Source organism: Rosa rugosa, chromosome 1 (assembly GCF_958449725.1).
Source record: "Rosa rugosa chromosome 1, drRosRugo1.1, whole genome shotgun sequence".
Classification (NCBI taxonomy): Eukaryota; Viridiplantae; Streptophyta; class Magnoliopsida; order Rosales; family Rosaceae; genus Rosa; species Rosa rugosa.
In genome coordinates this window covers 65,022,306-65,043,267 of record NC_084820.1, presented here as the reverse complement: position 1 = coordinate 65,043,267, position 20,962 = coordinate 65,022,306, and the positions used below count along the sequence as shown (strand labels likewise).

Here is a 20,962-nt window from a genome sequence, read left to right as displayed (position 1 = left end):
AAATTTGAGAGCGACGACTCACCTGATTGTTGTTGTTGTTGTTGGGTTGGAACATCTTTCTTCTTCTCCTTCCGAGTTGACTCAGTGAGTCATCTCTCCCTCTCTGACTCGCTCTCTCTCGCTCGCTCTCTTCCTTCTTCAACTGAAATTTTAGCTATTAAGGGGAGGAGAGAATCTGAAATATCATTTCTTCCAGCTCTCTAAAACCATCACCATCCTCTTCACGCCCTTCACCCATGCAAGTTAGCGCCACAACCACCACCACTACCATGGCCTCCTCTCACCCTCTGCCGCCGAAGCCTCCCGATCTCGACCTCACGATCGTCTCCGCCAAGCACCTGAAGAACGTCAACCGGAAGAACGACGACCTCAAGCCCTACGCCGTCTTTTGGGTCGACCCCGACCTCCGCCTCGCCACCAAATCCGACGACTCCGGCTCCACTCGACCCGTCTGGAATGAGCGCTTCACTCTCCCTCTCTCCTTCTCCCTCCACGACTCCTTCCCTCTGACACTCCCAAACCCTTAGTCGGCCCTCTCCACCTCCCCCTCGAAATCTTCCACTCCAAACCCTCTGACACTCCCAAACCCTTAGTCGGCCCTCTCCACCTCCCCCTCAAAGACCTACGCGACCCGGATAAACAGAGGAGGAGAGAGATGGAAGAAGAAGAGGTAAAAAGAAAAACAAAAAAGAGAGAGAGAGAAGAAAATAAATAAATTTAAAAAATAATAATAATAAGTGAGGGTAAATTAGACATTTCAGCACGTGAGGAATGCCACATCAGCAATTTAACGGACAATTTGGACGGAGCTTGACGGCAGGGACGAAATGGGAGGAAATTGAGAGTTCATGGACTTTTTAGGTGAAATTCGAAGGTCAGAGACTGAAACGACGAAACCCTATAAGTATAGGGAGTAAGCAGTATTTAATCCTTATATATTATTCTAGTTCTCTTTGCAAAGATGATATTTTTGGTGTGACCGATATTATTCTTATAATTTCTAATTGAGTAAAGTATTAAAATGATTAATTATATTACGAATTCTTAATATTATTAATTCGGTTACGACAGAGGTAATGCATGAGCACCTACTAGTGTTTTCAGAGTTACTAATTTAGTTAGCTTGAATTTGAAATTAGAAGCATGTGTGGTCCGATGTCGATACATTTGTCGTCATTAAATATATTGCTTGCTCTTCTCATTAGATGCATCATGAGTTTTGAGTTAATTAAATGTGTAAATTAGTTGTATTATGTCTCTCATATATATATATATATAGTCCTTCTATGCTAAGGAGGTCCTTAACTTGGCTTACGGTACGGATTTCCATATTTTGACTACTTTTCGATCACATATTCACATCTTAACTGTTAAGTTTTTAGGTCATAATATATATAGGGCTAAATACTGTTTAGTCCTTGAGCTTTCGACCAAAAAACACTTTAGTCCCTGACATTTTAATTTCACACGTTTAATCCTTGTACTCCAAAATTTCGAACCAATAGGTCCTTTCTGGTCCTCGCCGTCCAAAACCTCAGTTACTCTCCGTCAAAATGTCTATTATACCCTCAATTTTTTATTTTTTTTACATTTATTTATTTATTTATTTTTTTTCACTTACTCGATAAGTTGGAATTCTCTCTCAAGTCTCAGCCCCTCAAATCTCTCTCCTCTCAGACCTCGCCGCCCCAAAATCGAGCCACCATGGGTAGTAGGGAGGTACCCGTGGAGAATCTGTTTGGAGCTCCGATTCAATCCCGAAATCGAGGCCGAGAGACAAGATGATCTGACCTGGGTAAACATCTTCACCTTTGAAAATAACCGGAACATCCCCCTTCAACTCGGAGCCCTCACTGGCCCAAACAAACACCAAATTCAGTATCTCCCCACTCTCCTCGTCCCTATGAATCTACAAAATCACAATTTCACAATCCCAATTTTCAAATCAGATCAGAACAGAAAAATAAGCAGAGCGACTTCCAGATAAATAGGTTCAGACCCATCATTAAAACCAGGCTTTAAAAATCGAGGGTTCTCAGCAAAAGATGCAAAAACAGAATCTGAAAAACAAGAAAAAGAGAGGTTGATAACATTTATGGAAGAGAAAACAATGCTCTGAAAGCAAAGTTGGAGAAACCCATTTCCGATTTTGGTTGTTGGACTCAAGCAAAGCCTCTAGTCAAAGAGATGAACAATAGTATGGAAGTGAAGACGACGGCGGAGATTCGACTGGTGGGCTTGGGGCTATTTTCCGGTGGCGGCTGAGCGAAGACGACGGCGGAGATTCGACCTGGGCTCTGTCTTTGGCCGAGATTTGGTTTTCGGTGAACTCTCTGGGGATGGCTTAGAAGGTGTGGTAGAGAGAAGATTGGGATTGGATAGACGTGTGTGAGGCAGAGGGAGGGTTTCGATCTGGGCGTAGAGGACAACAAGAAGAGAGAGGAGGAAGAAGAGGGCACGGGCTAAATGGCTTAGGAGCAGCGAGTAGGTGAAGGAGGAAAGAGATGAGGAAGAGGAAAGAGATAAACGGAGAAAAAAAAAAAAATATATATATATATATATATATATATATATATATATATATATAAAAAAAGTGAGGGTAGAATAGACATTTTAGCAGGTAAATGATTGTCACGTCAACTACTTAACGGAGGTTTTTGACGGAGAGTAACGGAAAGGACCTATTGGTCCGAAATTTTGAAGTACAAGGACTAAACGTGTGAAATTAGAAGGCCAGAGACTGAAGTGTTTTTTGGTCAAAAGCTCAATATATATATATATATATATATATTAGGCTCGTTCCAAAGCGGACGTCCGCACTTTGCTAAAGTGCTAACGGCGACACAGCAGCGGCGTTCCAGGCGACGACGACGGCTCGGGGCTTGGCGGAAGGAAGCCGGAGGCATCTCGGACGGTTCTGGGCAGCGTTCGAGGTCGGAGTTGCAGGTTTCTGGGCAGCGACCTCACCTGCAACTGCAAGTTTCTGGGCAGCGTTGCAACTACGTCGCCGGCGACTCCACCGACTGCAGACCGGTCTGTCCTACCCCTGGCGTCCGTCCGGCAAGCCCCGTCGCGCCCCGAGCCGAGTTGCAGCGTCAACGTCCGCACTTTAACAACAGTGCAGACGTCCTCTTTGGAACCGCTCCGTAGAAATTGATGCTTTAGCGGATAATGGCACGTCCTCTATAATCTATTATTCCTAGTCTCTGGAATAACCATTTTAGTTTGTCTAATTATCGTTTCGATTATTTTGTTCTCCAAAATTTGGTTGCTTGACATTTTGTTCAAGAAAGTTTAGGTAACACAGTTTAAGTCAGCAAAGTGATTGCAAAGCACGACCTATGCTGGTTTAGAAGGATACCTTATTAAATAAGGCTAGGTAGCAAACATTACAGAAAAGATCGTTGGAATGTGCCTCAAGCCCTCAATACAATATTGGTTAGGATTCCTAACAAAACGATTCCCCACATAATGAATATCGAAAACGAAGTGTAGTAATCATAGTGCCACTATCTATCTGATAATTAACTTGCAGCTGACTTTGGGGTTTGGATTGAAGTCAATCTCTGTGAGACGTGTAATGTGTTCGTTATCATATGCCATCTAGGAGAAAATCTGAAGAGACTTCTACATCACATTAATTCATTAGAAAATGTAAGCACCACAAATTTTGATCTCTACCTAACCAGCTCATTTTGCGATTTACATGCACCCAATAATTTCATATTTGGGACATTATGACCAATAGAATATTAGTATGATTCATCATTTCTTCATGGGCCGTGCATTAAATTTGAAGATTATGTGCTAAGCTAGTGCTAGTTGGGAGTTAGAAATTTCATTCATTCATTCAAATTGTGAAGTGTATGTGCAACTGTTTCTGCCTTCTGGTTGGACATTCTCTGAATGGAAGTGTTTGGTGTAGTTGACTTCTTTTCTCCTTTTATTTTTTTGTTTTCTAAGGAAATTCAGATATACAAATCTATAATAGTAAACAATTCTTGTCAGAGCTGATCTTGAATCCACCGCTTATTGAATCGGTTTGGACATAGTCTCCATTGAAACTCCTTAGGTTTCGTCACATAAATATGTGTCATGAGCATCCCAATCGTTCATGATTTTAAGATAATCTCAATAATATTTGGGCATTGTCTATCGAAATTTATTGCCAATAATAGATCAAATCACCATTCGTTTTTCTTTAGTGTTATATATATATATATATACACACACAAACGCACAGATCCTATCCAGAGCGGAGCTCCGCTTTGAAATTAACATGTGAAGTTCGAGTTTTTGGTCACTTTTCGGTCGCACATCCACATCTCGACCGTTCAGTTTTTAAGTACTAGTGTATAGATCATCTCTGTAAATTTTCAGCCAAAATGATGATCGTTAAGGCATTGATTACTCCCTTAAAGCTAGTACGGTTCAGGTTGACAGATTCAGTCCGTCCATTGGTCTAAGCAAGTTAGATACCTTAACGATCATCAATTTGGCTGAAAATTTTCAGAGATGATCTACACACTAGTACCTAAAAACTGAACGGCTGATATGTGGATATGCGACCGAAAAGTGATCCAAAACTCGAACTTCACACGTTAATTTCAAAGCGGAGCTCCCATATATATATATATATACAGATCCTATCCAGAGCGAGGCCTCGCTTTGAAATTAAAGTGCGAGGTTGGAGTTTAGGGTCACTTTTCGGTCGCATATCCACATCTCGACCGTTCAGTTTTTAGGTACTAATGTATAGATCATCTCTGCAAAATTTTAGCTAAATTGATAGTCGTTAAGGCATTGATAACTGCCTTAAAGCTAGTACGGTTCAGGTTTGACAGATTTAGTTTGTCCATTAGTTTTAGCGAGTTAGATACCTTAAAGATTATCAATTTAGCTGAAATTTTGCAGAGGTGATCTATACATTAATACCTAAAAACTAAACGGTCGAAATGTGGATATGCGACAGAAAAGTGACCATAAACTCCAACCTCGCACTTTAATTTCAGAGCGAGGCCTCACTCTGGATAGGATCTGTATATATATATATATATAAGATTTTTCTCAGGTAAGGATGTTCTTCCCTAAGGTTTAGGTACGGATTTGGTGTTTTCACCCACTTTCCGATCACATTTTCACATTTTAACCGTTCAGTTTTTAGGTCCTAATGTATAGATCACCTCTGCAAAATTTCAGCCAAATTGGTGATCGTTAAGGCGTCCAAAACTGCAATTTACACGAACGGACCGAATCTGTCGAACTGAAACCGTTCGTATTTATAATGGTAAATTGCAGTTTTTGATGCCTTAACGATCGCCAAATTGGCTGAAATTTTGCAGAGGTGATCTATACATTAGGACCTAAAAACTGAACGGTTAAGATGTGAAAATGTGATCAGAAAGTGGGTGAAAACCGGAAATCCGTACCTAAGGCTAGGTAAGGACGTCCTTAGTGTAGCCGTACTGTATATATATATATATATATATATAGGGTGCGGCTATTGCCACTATACTGTCTTCTTAGTTCACTCTACAAATAATGTTAAATCATGATGTTTTCAATTTTACCCTTGGTAAAATTCGATAGAAATTATAAAACTAGAAAATTGAGAAAATAGCAAAAGCGAGGAATTTCATTGTGACAACCCAAAATTCATAGCAAAAGCTTGGCAAATACGAGGAAATTTCAGTTGTCGCACATGAACCCATTGGCGACAACCAATTTGTCGCATAAAGTAGGTATTTGCGAGAAATTAACAGTTGTCGCCCATATGACATTATGCGACACCCAATTCCTCGCAAATGTCAATTAGGCGACAATTTCTACCAATTGTCAGTTAATGTTTATGTCACAACTTTAACTTCCTCGCAAAATAAGAATTAGGCGACGACTTATGCGGATTCTCATTTAATTTTTATGTGACAACTAGATTTTTGTCGCTGAAGACTGATTTAGAAACAACTTCTGTGAGTTGTCGGATAATGGTTTTGTGACAGCCTTAACTTCCTCGCTGAAAATCAATTAGGCAACAACTTTAACGGATTGTCACTTAATCTTTAGGTGACAACTTTAATTTTCTTGCAAAAGACCAATTAGGCGATGACTTCTACAGGTTGTTGCTTGATGATCATGTGAAAACTTGAACTTCCTCACTGAAAACCAATTAGGCGACGACTTCTACGAGTTGTCGGTTAATGTTTATGTGACAACTTTAATTTTCTCGCAGAAAGCCAATTAGGCTACGACCTCAACAGGTTGTCGCTTTATGTTTATGTGACAACTTGAACTTCCTCGCAAAAAATCAATTAGGCAATGACTTCGACAGGTTGTCGCTTGATGATTATGTGAAAACTTGAACTTCCTCACTGAGAACCAATTAGGCAACGACTTCTACGAGTTGTCAGTTAATGTTTATGTGACAACTTTAATTTTCTCGCAAAAAGCCAATTAGGCTACGACCTCAACGGGTTGTCGCTTTATGTTTATGTGACAACTTGAAATTCCTCGCAAAAAAACAATTAGATGACTACTTCTATCAGTTGTCGGTTAATGTTTATGTAACAATTTTAATTTTCTCGCAAAAAGCCAATTAGATGACGACCTCAATGGGTTGTCGTGTAATGTTTATGTGACAATTTGAACTTCCTTGCTGAAAACCAATTAGACGACGACTTGTACTAGTTGTCGGTTAAAGTTTATGTGACTATTTTAATTTTCTCACTAAAGACCAATTAGGCGAGGATTTCTACAGGTTGTCGCTTAATGATTATGTGACAACTTGAACCTTCTCGCCGAAAACCAATTAGCTGACGACTTATATGAATTGGTTCAACGACGAAATTATACGAGACAAACAAGAAGTCTCGCATATAATTTTCTACAACAAATACATATGTGTCACATATTAATATATGCAACAAAATAAAACCCTGCAGTTATTTTTGGCAACAAAGAAAAGTCTCGCGTATAAATTTTTGATCAAACATATAAGCCTCGCAGATGAAATATGTCACGTAAACGAAGCCTCATATATTAGAAATTGTAACATACATAAAGTCTCGCATATATAATTATGTAACACACTTGCGTGTCTTGCAAGATGTCATATGTGAGGAACAAATTGCGTCACATATTGAAAATATGACTAATATACAAGCTCCACAAATGGAATATGCGACGTAAGTGAAGCCTCATATATTACAAATATTAACAAATATAAAGTCTCACATATAGTTTTTGGTAACACATTTGTGTGTCTCACAATTTGTGATATGCGAGGAACCAATTACGTCACATATTAAAAAAGCGACAACTGGTAATTTCCTCGCTTTTGGCAATCAGTAAAACACAGTAGGCCACAACTGGTTGCGATAACCTAAAGTCGTCGCATATTCAATTAAGCGAGAAATTTAGACTTTTCAAAACAACTTTGAGTTGTTGCTGATGACGTTTTATCTTGTAGTGAGCCTCCCAACTAGGCTAATTAGTTCCAAACTCATTAATAAAAAAGTAGAAAATAAAAAGGGTTTTTGTCTATTTACCCTAATTCTAGGGTCATTTATCTCACTTATCCCATTAAGTTTTTATATTCCCTCTTACCCATAAAGACTCTAATAAGGTCTTCCCTAATACCCAATTAAGTTTTACCCTCACTCTTTTGTTACATAGAGAGAGAGAGAGAGAGAGAGAGAAGCCATAGGAGACTTTGTCGGACTCCGGTCATCGGCCGCCGGCTTTCGGTCACCAGTAGCGGAATTCCGACCAATGATCGTCAGATTCCGGTCAGCAGTCACCGAAATCCGTTCACCGGCGCAGCCCACTGAAATTCTATGAAAAACCTAGCCAGAGATTCCCAAAGAGGTCATCGGATATCTCATAAGTCACCAGAGATGTTTATTGGCGCCCCTCTAACAGACTTTATTGCCCTCAATAGACTTCTATTGGGGGACAATAAAAGTTTATGAAACCTCGCCAGATGTCCCTAAAGAGATCGTCGAAGATCTCATAGAATTAGGAGATTAACAAAGTCTTTTTCCTCTACAATTAAATAATAAGTCTAATAAACTAATTTAAATGAATTGACAAACACTTGTTCGTCGAAGATCTCATAGAATTAGGAGATTAACAAAGTCTTTTTCCTCTACAATTAAATAATAAGTCTAATAAACTAATTTAAATGAATTGACAAACACTCGTTAACCATGATAAACGCCTTGATAGATGCACTTACAAAAAAAAAAAACGCCTTGATAGATGAAGAAGAACATATAAATACATAAGGATAGTTGATGATTAAGAATAGAGAAAAATTCAGCTACCGTCCCCAAACTATTCTGCCAAGGCCAATATGATACCCGAACTCTAAAAAGTATCAATGTGATACCCAAAGACCTATATTGACATCAACGTGATACTTCCGTCCAAAATTTCTAATTGTGCCGTCTGTTTGCTGACGTGGCAAGCACGTGCATAACACGTGATATTTTTATCAAGGGCAAAATTGTCTTTCTCTACTAATTAATTAAAAAAAAAAAACACAACAAGGACAAATCAAATTCTCTCTCTTGCTTTTCCTCCTTCCTTTCCCAATCTGATCCTCTCTCCTTTCTATCAATCTATGTCTCGTTCTTCCAATCAAATGAAATTGTTGTTTATTTTCTGAGAATGAATTTGTGGCTTTATGAAGAACAGCCTAAATGGAGAATTTTTTTTTTATCAGAAGTGTTTGTGGCTTATGAAGAACAGTCGGAGCAGTGGACGGAGATCGCCGCCGGTGTCGGCCACAAGGAGGAGGCTTTGGGGCGGAAAGCCAAGGCGGAGGCTCTCGGGCCGGAGCACGTAAGTGTGGAGTAATTTAGCTATAAATAGGGGAAAGGAATTAGAGTGAGAGTGGTGAGGCGAGGAAGATTTGGCGGCGACCTGATCGCCTTTCCAAACCGGAGGGAGGTTAGGAGTACGAGAAGGAGGCGTGAGTGTGCGTACCAATCTCACCCCTGTATGTATCATGTGAATCAACCCAACGACAGGTCGAGGCTCAATCGAAGAAGAAGATGATGCCGAACCAATTCAGATTTTCAATCGTTTGCTATTAGCTTCAATCTCGGTTTGCAATTGTGATTGTGGGTAGTTTGCAACACCGGGAATGGCTCTGAGATTGTACTTGGATTTCTTGCTTTCTGGGAATGAAGATCAGTTCTGCCGCCGCCGTCTTGCAATATACCCCAGGAGGCGAAGTAATTTGATCCCGACAAATCATCCAGACCTTTGCGAATGGATTGCAGAGCCAAGAAATCAACCGGGTCGAGTATCGCCACAGCAATCGAATTGAATTGCAAGTAATTACAAAACACAATGCACCATTGCTACAATAGCCCAACCCCATTAATCTGCTTCTCCGCCATTGCACCCTACTGAGCATCAATCTCTTTTCACTGGGATTGGTGATGCTCGCTCTTTCATCGAGTCAACCGCCTTCATCGACCGCGACCACTCCCTCAAGTCCCTCCTCTCCCGCCTTGACCCCGCCGCCAACCCCAACTCCCGATCCCTGCCTAACTCCGCTTCTCCTGTCACCCTCCGCCGCCGCCGCCGCCGCCAACCCAACCCATCCTCTTCAGTTTCTCAGCATCCAACCTTCGAGCTCGAAGAAGAAGCAGACCCCAGAAAAAGAAAAGAAAAAAAGAAAAAAGAAATTGGTGATGAGATTTAACATTAGGGTCATTTTGGTCTTTTTAGAATATTTTTTTTTTGACTTGTTTGCCACGTCAGCAAACAGACGGAACCGTTAGAAATTTTTAACGGAAGTATCACATTGATGCCAATATAGGTCTTTGGGTATCACATTGATACTTTTGAGAGTTCAGGTATCAAATTGGCCTTGGCTGAATAGTTTAGGGAGGGTACCTGAATTTTTCTCTTAAGAATATAGTGAAAACATACTGACCCCTCTTTCTTTGTCCTTTTCTTGGTCCAAAACTCCTACTCTCACTCTTCCGGAATATGCTTGAAGTTTATGCTTTCCAGTTTTAGGATTCTTCAGGTATAGTTTAAGCATGAAGACGTCAATGAGTCGCTGTATAACAAAATCAACTTTTGTCAACATCGATCTTCGAATTCTAACTTCAAGGTCATTTGCGATATATTGGTCTTCAAAAGAAAAAAAAAAAAAAAATTCACAGGAGGATAATCTTCTCAGCGCAATTGAAGGGATGGCGAAGTTGAAGAAAATCAAATGGGGAAGAAGAAGCAGAATTGAAATTGAACATGCTTTTTGTTATGCCCATTTCTTAAATAATTACTATATTCAATGTCAACAAAACACAATTAATCATTAATGTCAGTTATACTCCACTTCATACGCTTTCTCAGGTCTTTGTTGTTTCTATTCATACCTCCAAATTTAGCATTTGGACCTCCCCACTTAATAGACCTCCAACTTACTTTTACAAATAATCATTTTGCTATCTACACCTCTCTAATCTTCCTAAAATGCCCATCGTCCAATAAAATCAATAAAAGCTCTTTTGTTTTAAGATTCTATTCATACTTTCAAAAATCATTAGTTGGACTTCCTTTAGTTTTTGAAGATTTGGAATTGTAGCAATTTTTTCTTTTTTCTTTTTTGGAAGTTCATCCTCCATATATGAGTTATAGAGGTGCTAGCACTTTTTCAATGAATTGTCGACTCTTGGTTAGCGTAGGCAACAATACCATGTTTGCTCATCATCTCGTACAAATATGTTTTCCAAGTATTATTTTCATTGCATTTAGGTGTCATTATCCCTAAACTGATTCAATAGCAACTTGAAATGAACATGGTTCTTTTGTTTTAGATATGTATGGGATAGTTGAGGAAATTACAATAATCAACCATGAGTCTAGTGCATTCTCTATAGATTTATATCATAAGGTTGAATTTTTCATCATATCTATAGAATAGTTCCACATAAAATTGCTCTGACCGATGATGTGCAGGAAGATCGATTTTGTGGACAACTACCCATTGCTGCATTTATCATATAAACGTGCTGGAGTACTATTTTTTGTCGTCACTAGTTCACATGTTTGTTTGCATTCAGAATGAGCAGGGCTTCATCAACTGAGGTGTCTTTGTATTTCCCATTTTCTTTCCTTTTATTTTTTATTTTTTTATAGCGCAGTGATAGATCTTGTAAATTGTCAGTTGTGTGAGCAAGGAAGTCTGTCACTTTACGAGGACAAAGTCAAATTCTGAAAATTTTGACTACAATGTTAAATAACGTTTGGTGATATATATTTTAGCGATTACATTGGAGGAGAAAGTTTTTTCCAAGTTGAAAAGTATTACGTACTGTTCGTAGAGATAAGAAGAGATTTTTTTTTTCTTATTTATGTCTTTATTGGTAATTTGACATGAGTTGACAAAGTCAACTATTATTTGAAAAAAGGGAGAGGTCCAAATACCAATATTGGAGGTATGAATAGAAGCTCCCATAAATAAAAGTACCAACTAGCTAGCTGCTAGCTAGAGTCAGATTTAAGGTTATGAGGCCAAAATTTTGGGGGTGAAGGGCAACCTTTTGTAGGCTATGAGAGCTCGTATTTCATTAAATTGTAAGGTAATGGGGCCAAAATTACAAAATATTTGTAAAAATACTTAGAGAAATTGTATAAAGAGCAAAATAAGGAAATGCATATAGTGTCTATGCAAAATATGTCAGTCTTATTCTCATTTCAAGAAGAAAAATTCTTGAATCTATTCCTCAAAAAGCTATTAATTAATATAGTTGTATTTTCCTCACAATGTTCGATGGTTTTGGAAGCGTAAATCATCAGTCTGCCATAATTAACCTAGAGATATATTTAGAGAAAATTAGACACCTGTAATTTCTTAAGATAATAATTGGCGTAAGAGGATGGCTTCAATATTATTTCATGAGTGTGACATTCGTTCAGGTCAAATGGGCTTAGACGAAAGGAAAAGTAATATCAAATGGACTAGGGCTGAAGGTTGGAAGAATCCAACAAACGGGAAAGCATCTGCTGCATTTTTCATTTGACAAGTATATATAACTGATTAACATGGCGACCAAGTACTGGGTTATCTTGCTTATATTTGTCTTAATGTGCAAGCATGGCCTAACATAACCGCGAAGGGCGGGGTGCAATGTGTAAGCAGCTGAATGCAGATCGAGGGCGTCTGTACTGTTCAACAAAGACGTACTCCTCAAGAAACGATAAGAAATCCATAATCTAGAATTCAAATAATAAAACTCTATCTACCGTCGAGGTCATCCCAAAACATGCATTTACAAGTCAATCAACGTTATCGACTTATCGTGTAAACTTCTGTGTTAGACAACGACATCCATGGCTTTGGTCAAGAATCGGGTAGCTCTTAGTTTTATGATCGAAAAGTCCTATCAAGTTTGCAAAGATAAATATAGCAAGACTAGAATAGAAGGTAAGCAATAAGCTGTTTAGAAGGAATACTACCCCTTTGAGTAAGGTGTATGTATCTTAGCTGATAGCTGTTGCTTCCCTTGAATGAGAATGTCAGCAAATTGCTTACGAGGAGATACAAGCAAGCAAATTGCTTCTACTTTAGCGCAATCTCTCTTTAAGTGCAGTTGATAGACCAAGCCTACACTACAGGGTAAGCTCTTTGAGTAAACTTATTGATCTAGTCTCTCATACAAGGCCTTTGTTCAATAAACTTTTGATACCTAATTGCACTTCCAGCCTTTGTTCTGACGTTGCCCTATTGTTAGATGTTGAATAAATTCAATCAGGCCCAATAATCAGCCTCTTTTGTTAGACAAAAGCCTCATTAAGCCTTTTTTTTTTTATATATATATAGAAAATTATATAGTAGCACCAGACCAAAGATGTAAACACAGAAAATCCACATTCAAATAGATTTATACAAATAAGGACACAAGCCCAGGCTCAAAACCAAATGAAGCAGGCTTGGCTCCGAATTTTAATGAAAAATGACCAAAATGCTCAGTTTTCATCAAAATTTACGTGCATGCCACTGACCTAATACACAACAACCAAAAACCAAATCCCAAAACGCAAACCCCAAAACCTCCAGCGACGGATCCAACACAGTAGCAGAGTAAGTTTTTCTTCAATTTCGAACTTGGTTCATGAATTTTTCTTCGATTCTATGTAAAAGCAGTAGCAATATGTTAATCCGAGCTCAAATTTCAGATTTCACAAATCTGCAAATTATCCGAAGCAGTAGCAGTTACGATTCAAATCCGTGCTCAGCTCAAATCTGGCTTCAATAGAGGTTGATAAGGTAAGCCCTTACTCCAATTTCGCTGCCTTCATTTATATTTCTTCGAATTAGGATATGAAAAAATGAGGTGGTAATAAGACCAAAGTGGAGATGACTTATTGGGTTGGTTTCGGAGAAAATGGAGGAAGCGAAGCAAGAGTGAAAGAGTGAGAAGAGGTTGGAGTAGTAGGAGAAGGAGTAGAGTTACTTATTGGGTGGGTTTCGGGTAGTTGGGTTCGATGGGAAGTACAACAACATTTGCAGTTATCAATAATGGCAGAGGGTCAATAATGGTCTCCTGATGTGAAGGTTTGAGTTGCAATTTTTGAGTTGGGTTTTGGTTAATTTTCATATGTATTTGGTAGTTTCAGAGTGGAAATTTGCTTGATTTTGATCCCATTTTGAGTCTGTGTTACTATGTTTTGTTGTACTGTATGCATTTTGAGTCTTCGTTACAACTTCCATTATTAGGAAGAATACTATTAGCTAGCACTAATTCTTTTCCCTCCATCATAAAGTAGCAAATTTATTAGCAAGGGAGTTTACTTGAGATGTTTTGTGATAGACATTTTCTTAAAATTTGAATTCGGATATTCATTGTTAGTTGACATTTAAATTAAGCTTATACTGATTAAAGGAGCATTGACCAGCCCAATTCTAAACTTTGCTTGTTTGGGAGGTCCCCTAGGAGTCTTGGCTTGGACATCAATTAGTACTATAGCAAGCAAAGACTTCAACTAGGTAGACGTACATATGGTAAAGCTGGTTCTGAATTTGGGTGAAGACTCCAATATGCAGTACATGACCCAGAAAAATATTAAATACATTAGCTCTTGACTAAAAAACACATGTAGAGTCTTCAATGAGGTTGTTGTTATACAAAACCCTTTTGTATATTGCATGAGTTGTATACATCGACAACTCATGCACATCAGGTGTTTGATGAAAGTCCTTAATGAGGTTGTTGTTATACAAAACCCTTTTGTTTTGGCATGTTGATTACTATTACTAATTGCTACTGGTTTGGTAATCTTGCTGTGGAAATAATGCGACTTTCTATGTTTTTAATTTCATTCATGGATTGACAGATCTAATTGCTACTGCTACTGCAAATGAAGCTGCTATTGAACCAATGACACGTTCAACAATAAAGAAGAAAAAGAAGTTTGACGAAGAGCTATGAGAGTCTCTGTCTTAGCAAAGTGTAAAAGAAAGGGATTTTTTTTTTCTTTGAGAAGTAACATAAGGGATTATTCTCTGAAAAAAAAAAAATAAAGGGACTAGAAGTCAAAAAAAGTAATTAAGGGTAAAAAAAGTAAATTAACTCATGAGATGTCAACTATTGTCAAGTGAAGAGCAGATTATCCTTATTTATAAGATTTAGTCCTTAAATGTTTAATTCAATCTTTAAATGATGTATCTGTTAAGTCATCTTTTGTCAATAACTTATATGTAATTTGTTACTTCTTTTATGAGCCAATGACAATGTCAAAATAGATTGGACCTCTTGAATTTGCAGGTCTCAAGTACTGATCAAAATCCAATAAATTTTCAGCTAGGACAAGGTAATATTGACAAATGAAGCAATAGCGTTTTGAGAAGGCGTTCTTGGTGTTCTTGCTGTGAAGCATTATGGATAATATAGTGTCCAAGATTAATAGAGTGTTTGCTTATTCCTTTGCTGAAATCCGATTGATCATATTTTTCAGGAAGTTACATTTGTAACAGATGTCATTGTTGGTTTAAGTTATGATGTAAAACAATATAGCTATTTGATTCAATTGTCTCCCTATTTATATCTACTGATCGTTCCATTAGGATCAGTTAGGAGGAGGTTGTGTAGAGTTTTTTTTTTGTAATTTTATTTAGTTCATAAAAAAAAAGGTAAAATAGTCAATATTTTCGAACTACTCTTAATTATATACCACATAATGGGGATATTTTTTGCATCATATGTTCTCAAACAAGGTTTTTATGTAAAAGCCCTAAACCATTAATCTCACTCCGTAACCTCAAAGCTCACAAACAAAAATTCAAATAAAACATCAAGGTAAATAATAGACAGGATAAAAAAAACAGAAGGAAAAAAAAAATTCCTCTGGCGCTCTCCATGAGTACTTAAATTTACAGAGTAATCCTTTTTTTTTTCTCAATCGATCGATTATCTATCTACCCCTTAATAGGTTTTTCTCTGCAGTTTCGACCTCTTCCAAGATCCTCGCCTTTCTCTTGGCCGGAATCGGAGCCGTTGGCCCGAAACTAACATAGTGTCCCGAAACGGCATTGATCGCCGAGTACATGTCTCTGAATGAAACCCTAGCCAGCAGATTTTTCTCCCTCCTGTACTTCGCCACCCACGAGTTAGACGTTTCTCTGAGCTCGGCAACTGCGGTGGCCACATTGGGGTCGTTCTTGTCCATGCTGATGGTGCTCTTGACCTTCTGGATCACCTCCTCGGTCTCTTTAACGTACTCTTCGTCCGAAGCAGCGAGGGCTGCTGGTGTTAGTGGGAAGAGCCATGCTGGCGACGAAAGAGTCGCCGCCGCGATAGATAAGAATTCGCGGCGGCGAGCTTGTGGGACTGAGGTTGTGGAGGCAGTGGCGGTGGCGGTGGAGGTGGTGGTTTTGGTGGCCTTGATGGGAACGAGTGATTTGAGTTTAGAGGTGGGAGTTAGGAGTGTTGGTGAGGCCATGGCTTGGTTGGGAGAGGATTGGGGAGGAGAAAGAGTGTCTGTTTGTAAGGACTAAGGAGTAGAGGGTGTAGAGCAGTAACTGGGTTTCTGCCACGTGAGCTTATCACCTTATCCTTATTTGTTGGTCTATTGGATGAGAGAAGAGGAGACCCAATCAGAACATAGTACAGATAGATCTTCCAAAGGGGTGGGTGTTTTAGGTTCCGAAGTTACTCCAAGTAGCTACTAGTTACTTTTCTTTTTTGGCAATGCAGTTCAAGTTACTTGAAAATTGAAACTTTGGAATCAAATGTACATCTATCCTACTTAACTTAGTCGAGTCAATCTAGATGTTAGTTGGGTTCATACGGATAGTTCATAATAATTCTGAATTTTTGGGTTACTTCCCATTCAAATACCATTGGCTAAGGGTTCTTTCATAAGCTAAAAGGAGGCCTCTGAATTTCTTGGAGTGACCTCGGTTTACGAAACCTAGGTTTTGTGTTGCCGGCGGCGGTGAAGCTTCGCTCCCAAGACCTGGCAAGGCTGCGACGCGCTCTCGGGCGCGACGACGGTGTGGCGGCGGTGCGGAGATTGGTCTGGATTGTATCTGGTTCAGTGGCGGTGGATTGGTTCCGGATTTGTTCCAATTGGGTTCTCTGGGTTGGTGTAGATCGGGATTTGAGCAGTCGATCGTGGTGGTTTCTAGTGTAGGGCTCGGTGGTTTCTGGGCATAGCACAGCGGCGGTCCTGAGCGTGTGTTGCTTGGACTGGTTGGGTCCGGCAAGAACAGGGGGCGACGAGCAGTGGTCCTTCTTGCGAAGAATAAGGGGAGCAGGGCCGATTCGCTTCCAATGGGTCTGATTGTCGGCTTGGAGCAGAGAGGCAGCGAACCCAGGACGGGGATGCAGTGTTGGAGAGGCCAACCGCCAGAAAACTTGGCGACGACAGTGACGGGGCAGAATCAGAGAATGGCTGTTGCTCACCTTACTCAAATTTGGGCTTGGGCCTGGGCTCAAATTTGAGTTGTTGGGCTCTATGTTATAGGCCAGTAGGGAGGGTGCCTTGCCACCCTCATTTGTCAATTAGTGATGAAGGTGGGCCTGGCCTGAGATGTGGACATTCTTGGGCTTTCAGGTCGACTTATGGTCCAGGACCAATAGTTTCGGATCAAGACTGCTACGAGAGTTGGTAATTATCTGAAATAAAATTGATGTTCATTTTCAAGCGGCTTATGGATAATGAATTGCTCCTATTTGTTTGCTAGGAAGTGGCTCTCTGTTGGTACCGCAATTGCGCTCCTGGCTAACGGGGATGCTAGTCAATAATGTTGCCATAGAAGACACGAAATTGTTCTTTGTTTATGGATTCGCTTACAAAATGGGCTCAAAATTGACTTGTAATGAGTTTACATTACTTAGACAGGAGCGTGGTTGTTATCCCGCCATTTTTCTGTCTTTAAGTGTATGTTAAACTCTGGCTTTTTGGTTGGTCATTTAATGATATGAAACTTTGCTTCAAAAAAGAAAAACCATTGGCCACAAAAAAAAAAAAAAAAAGACTTATATCTAATTTCCAACACTCTCTTTCATCATTTGAGTTAACCCTAGAGAGAAGGCTCATTAATACTTTGATTCTGACTTAATAACTTTCTAATTATTTTCTACAATCCAATCAACTAATTATAAAAAATTTAAAAATAAAACAAAATTGGCTCTATTAAGAAAATGCTCCAACCACTGCAAGTGGCCTAGTGGTTCTTGCCTTGTTGGGTGTGCTCCCCAACCTAGGTTCGAACCCCGAAGCTGTCAAAGTGGCTAGGCACTGTGCTGCAATGCACAGTTGGAGCATTTCACATGCGCCGAAGGGGTTTATCTTGGGCCTAGGAAGCATTTGGGTTCCCCTTGACAAAGTCAAAAAAAAAAAAAAAAAAAAATGCTCCATCTCTCATCCTCTATTAAACTAACCCTATTTTTCTTGAACTATATGTGGTGACGCCTCTCAAACCTGTAGTTGGCTTCCTTTTTTTTTTTTTTTTTGAGAGGACCGTTGGCTTCCCTTATGTGGGCGTTAAATGTTTTCCTCTTTGCTCATCTTTTGCCTCATTGCGGCGACGGATCTCATGGTGCTTGGGTTTCTCATGGTAGTTGTGGTGGGTTTCCTCACTTATCCAAAATCTCATGGATCTCAATGCTAAAATCATTCCAAAATGTCACATTCCGAATCCAAAATTTCTAAAAAGTTGAATTTTTATATGACATTTCATGTCTTCTTGAATTAGCCCAAAAGTAAAGAACTATGAGCCCGCCGAAATAGAATCAAAATAGAAGCAGGCCTATACATAAAAGCCCAAAGGCTTGAAGACGGAAGTTCTCCAAATCCATATTTTATGTCTCATCCGCTAAAATAACTAGCTTTTCTGCTTTATAGTCTTTCACACGCTTTCGTTAGAATTCTCTGTGACACTCTCATTGCCTTTACAAGTGGGATTCTGCATGATATGATCAGGTTCCCAAATCATAATAGAAATGAAGTTACATTCCCATATGTCTTCTTCTCCGAATAATTACTTTATTCGTTCCACTCGTAGTAGTGCTTGTTGCCAAATTTTACTTTCCAACTTTATTTACTGGGTTCGTGATGAATTAGCAACTCAATCTCGGTTTTAGTTCTGACTTTATCCCTCATACAAAGTTACAAAACCGCACTCAGTGTCATTCTTTCATTAAATATGTGCAATTTGTATGCAAAAAGATTTTAGGGTACATACTTCTTACTTCATAAAGAAGCCAAAGGTTAAAATTTGTCCGCCCCTTTCATCATTTTATCTTGTACCAATACATTTTAAAAAAATAAAAGTGCTCCCCACTTTTTGACTAATACAAAGTAATCAATTTATATCCTTCTTTTTTGAGTGTGTTGCATAAAAGGAATCATCCCATTTCTGTTTTAATTTGATAGGAGATAAGATGTGAAATTAGATTATTTTGTGGTAAGATTTATTAGTGGATTTGAAAATAAAATATGTATTTACTTACATGACATGACACTTCAAATTGAGATCTTGAATCTTAAATCTCATTTGAAGTCCCTTATCATTGCCCTTAAGAAGTATTACAATCTTTAAAGAAGCATCCTTATTAGTTGCATATAGAGATCCAAGAAACAGCATAGGAGTTTTTTTTTTTTTTCTTTTCTTCTTCTTACATTAACATAATTGAATCCCTAATCTAGTCTAATCTTAATCTTATTTCCCACCCTCCCTCATCACTGGGACTAACTCCAAAGAGTTTAGAAACAGCTTAAGAGTACTAAAGCAATACGTTTATGTCCTTGCACCTGAACAGGCTATGATCGGTCCTCCTCCAATCCCATTCACTATTTGGACCATCGATTTCGCTCTCCAATTAACTTATCACGAAGTCACAAACTGCAAAGCCTCCCAAAATTGTTAATGATTCAACCTGAAACAGAAAGAAACAGAAGATAACATTATCTTGCAATAACAAAACATAATTAAATATCTACCGATCGACATGATCTTATCAATCAATATTAATAGTGGAAATCACTGATTGGAGTATTAGCTGGTAATTATAACGTACACGTTGTATGCTCATTCCATAGGCTTATGATGATTTGTGATCATAGCCAAATAATCATTTGCTGTTATAAAGTTAATTATATGCGGATAACAAATTTCAATATAACATAACACAAGTTGATATAAGGGCCTACACTTTTAGACAATTTGATGCAAAGATAGTAAAGCCATGACTTAAAAAAGTTTGTGGGAAAGATGTTGATTCATCAGATCGATCAACTAGGTAGGAAAGAAGAGAAAAAAGGCAAATAAAAGATAATGGTTGGCGCTTGGATATAAAAAGATAAAGGACATAAAGGAAAAATTGAAGCATATATATCCGGCCGTCACTATTTCATTTCACATTTTTGAAAGATCAGACAAGATAGGAATTAGGAGGACAAGAGGTTTGAAGTTCAGAAATGACATATATCTCAATCCATTTCAAATAAATATTACTATCACGACAATATTTAATATATATTATCCTTCAAAGGATATATTTTTATACAAATGTAAACGCATATAAATAGGTCAAGGCTTGTCAATTGGATTTAGATTATGGAAGAAAAAAAGTCTTTGACATTTATGGTGACATGACCTAGCTTTTCAGAAGAAAGGTGGGATGTGAATTCAGTCATATTCATGTTCATGTGATTGTAACGTGTTCTGATCATATATCGAAGAAGAAGATGAAGAAAAAGATATCTCTCCAGCAAAAAAAGAGAAAGCTCGAAGACAATGTGGTTATATGTAATGAAAGCAGATTGAGAAATATGCGTAACCTAACGTCCTAACCACGGATAACACTGGTATTTTCAGGTTTAGGGTATTTATTTATTTATTTTTTTTTTGACGAGAGGTTTAGGGTATTCGATCAGTCCCACATGAATATTCAGAGAAGTAACGAACCAAAAAGGACTGGAAAAAAGGCCAAAAACTACTTTTGAGCTGCATGGTTCTTCTTTATCATCATATACCGCTCCACATGCATGAACTGATTTAATATATATTTAGAGCAATTCGATCATCCAGCTAGCTAGTCTTGCTCTTCACCATTATGTGAGAGAACATTTAGTTTGGTCACAAACGACTCAGAAACGCAGAGAGGGTTGTGTTGCTAGCTAGTTGGTCGAGTTTAGTTGTGAACCTGTGGTTATATTCAATTATCTTTAAAAAGTGGTTGCACGTTGTGAATGGATAACCTGTGAACAAAACACCAAGAAATGAGGCCGTGGAGATCATGAAGTACGTTCTTTAGGGGGTGACAGCCAAGTCCATGCCAAATTGCTTCAAATTATCAGGATTCAATGGTCTTATATCAACTAGCTAGCTCCCTCCTTTCTTCCTAGGTTTTGAGGGCAATATGAATTTAATTTGAAATCCGCATGTCAACTTTCTCTATTTGTCTACTCATTTCGACCTGCGTAGAAAATAAAG

At 38.6% G+C, this 20,962-nt stretch overlaps 1 protein-coding gene and 1 pseudogene across 1 annotated transcript; both read right to left on the bottom strand.

Annotated features, from left to right (window-relative positions):
* Positions 1 to 1,657: 1,657 nt before the first annotated feature.
* LOC133733087 (uncharacterized) lies at positions 1,658 to 3,694 on the bottom strand (annotated as a pseudogene).
* An 11,592-nt stretch (positions 3,695 to 15,286) lies between these two features.
* LOC133744856 (photosystem II repair protein PSB27-H1, chloroplastic) lies at positions 15,287 to 15,975 on the bottom strand. Its single transcript, XM_062172887.1, is given in 3 exon segments — positions 15,287 to 15,834; positions 15,837 to 15,899; positions 15,901 to 15,975. Coding segments are annotated over 3 exon segments (525 nt in total). The 5' UTR covers positions 15,961 to 15,975; the 3' UTR covers positions 15,287 to 15,432.
* Positions 15,976 to 20,962: the final 4,987 nt, after the last annotated feature.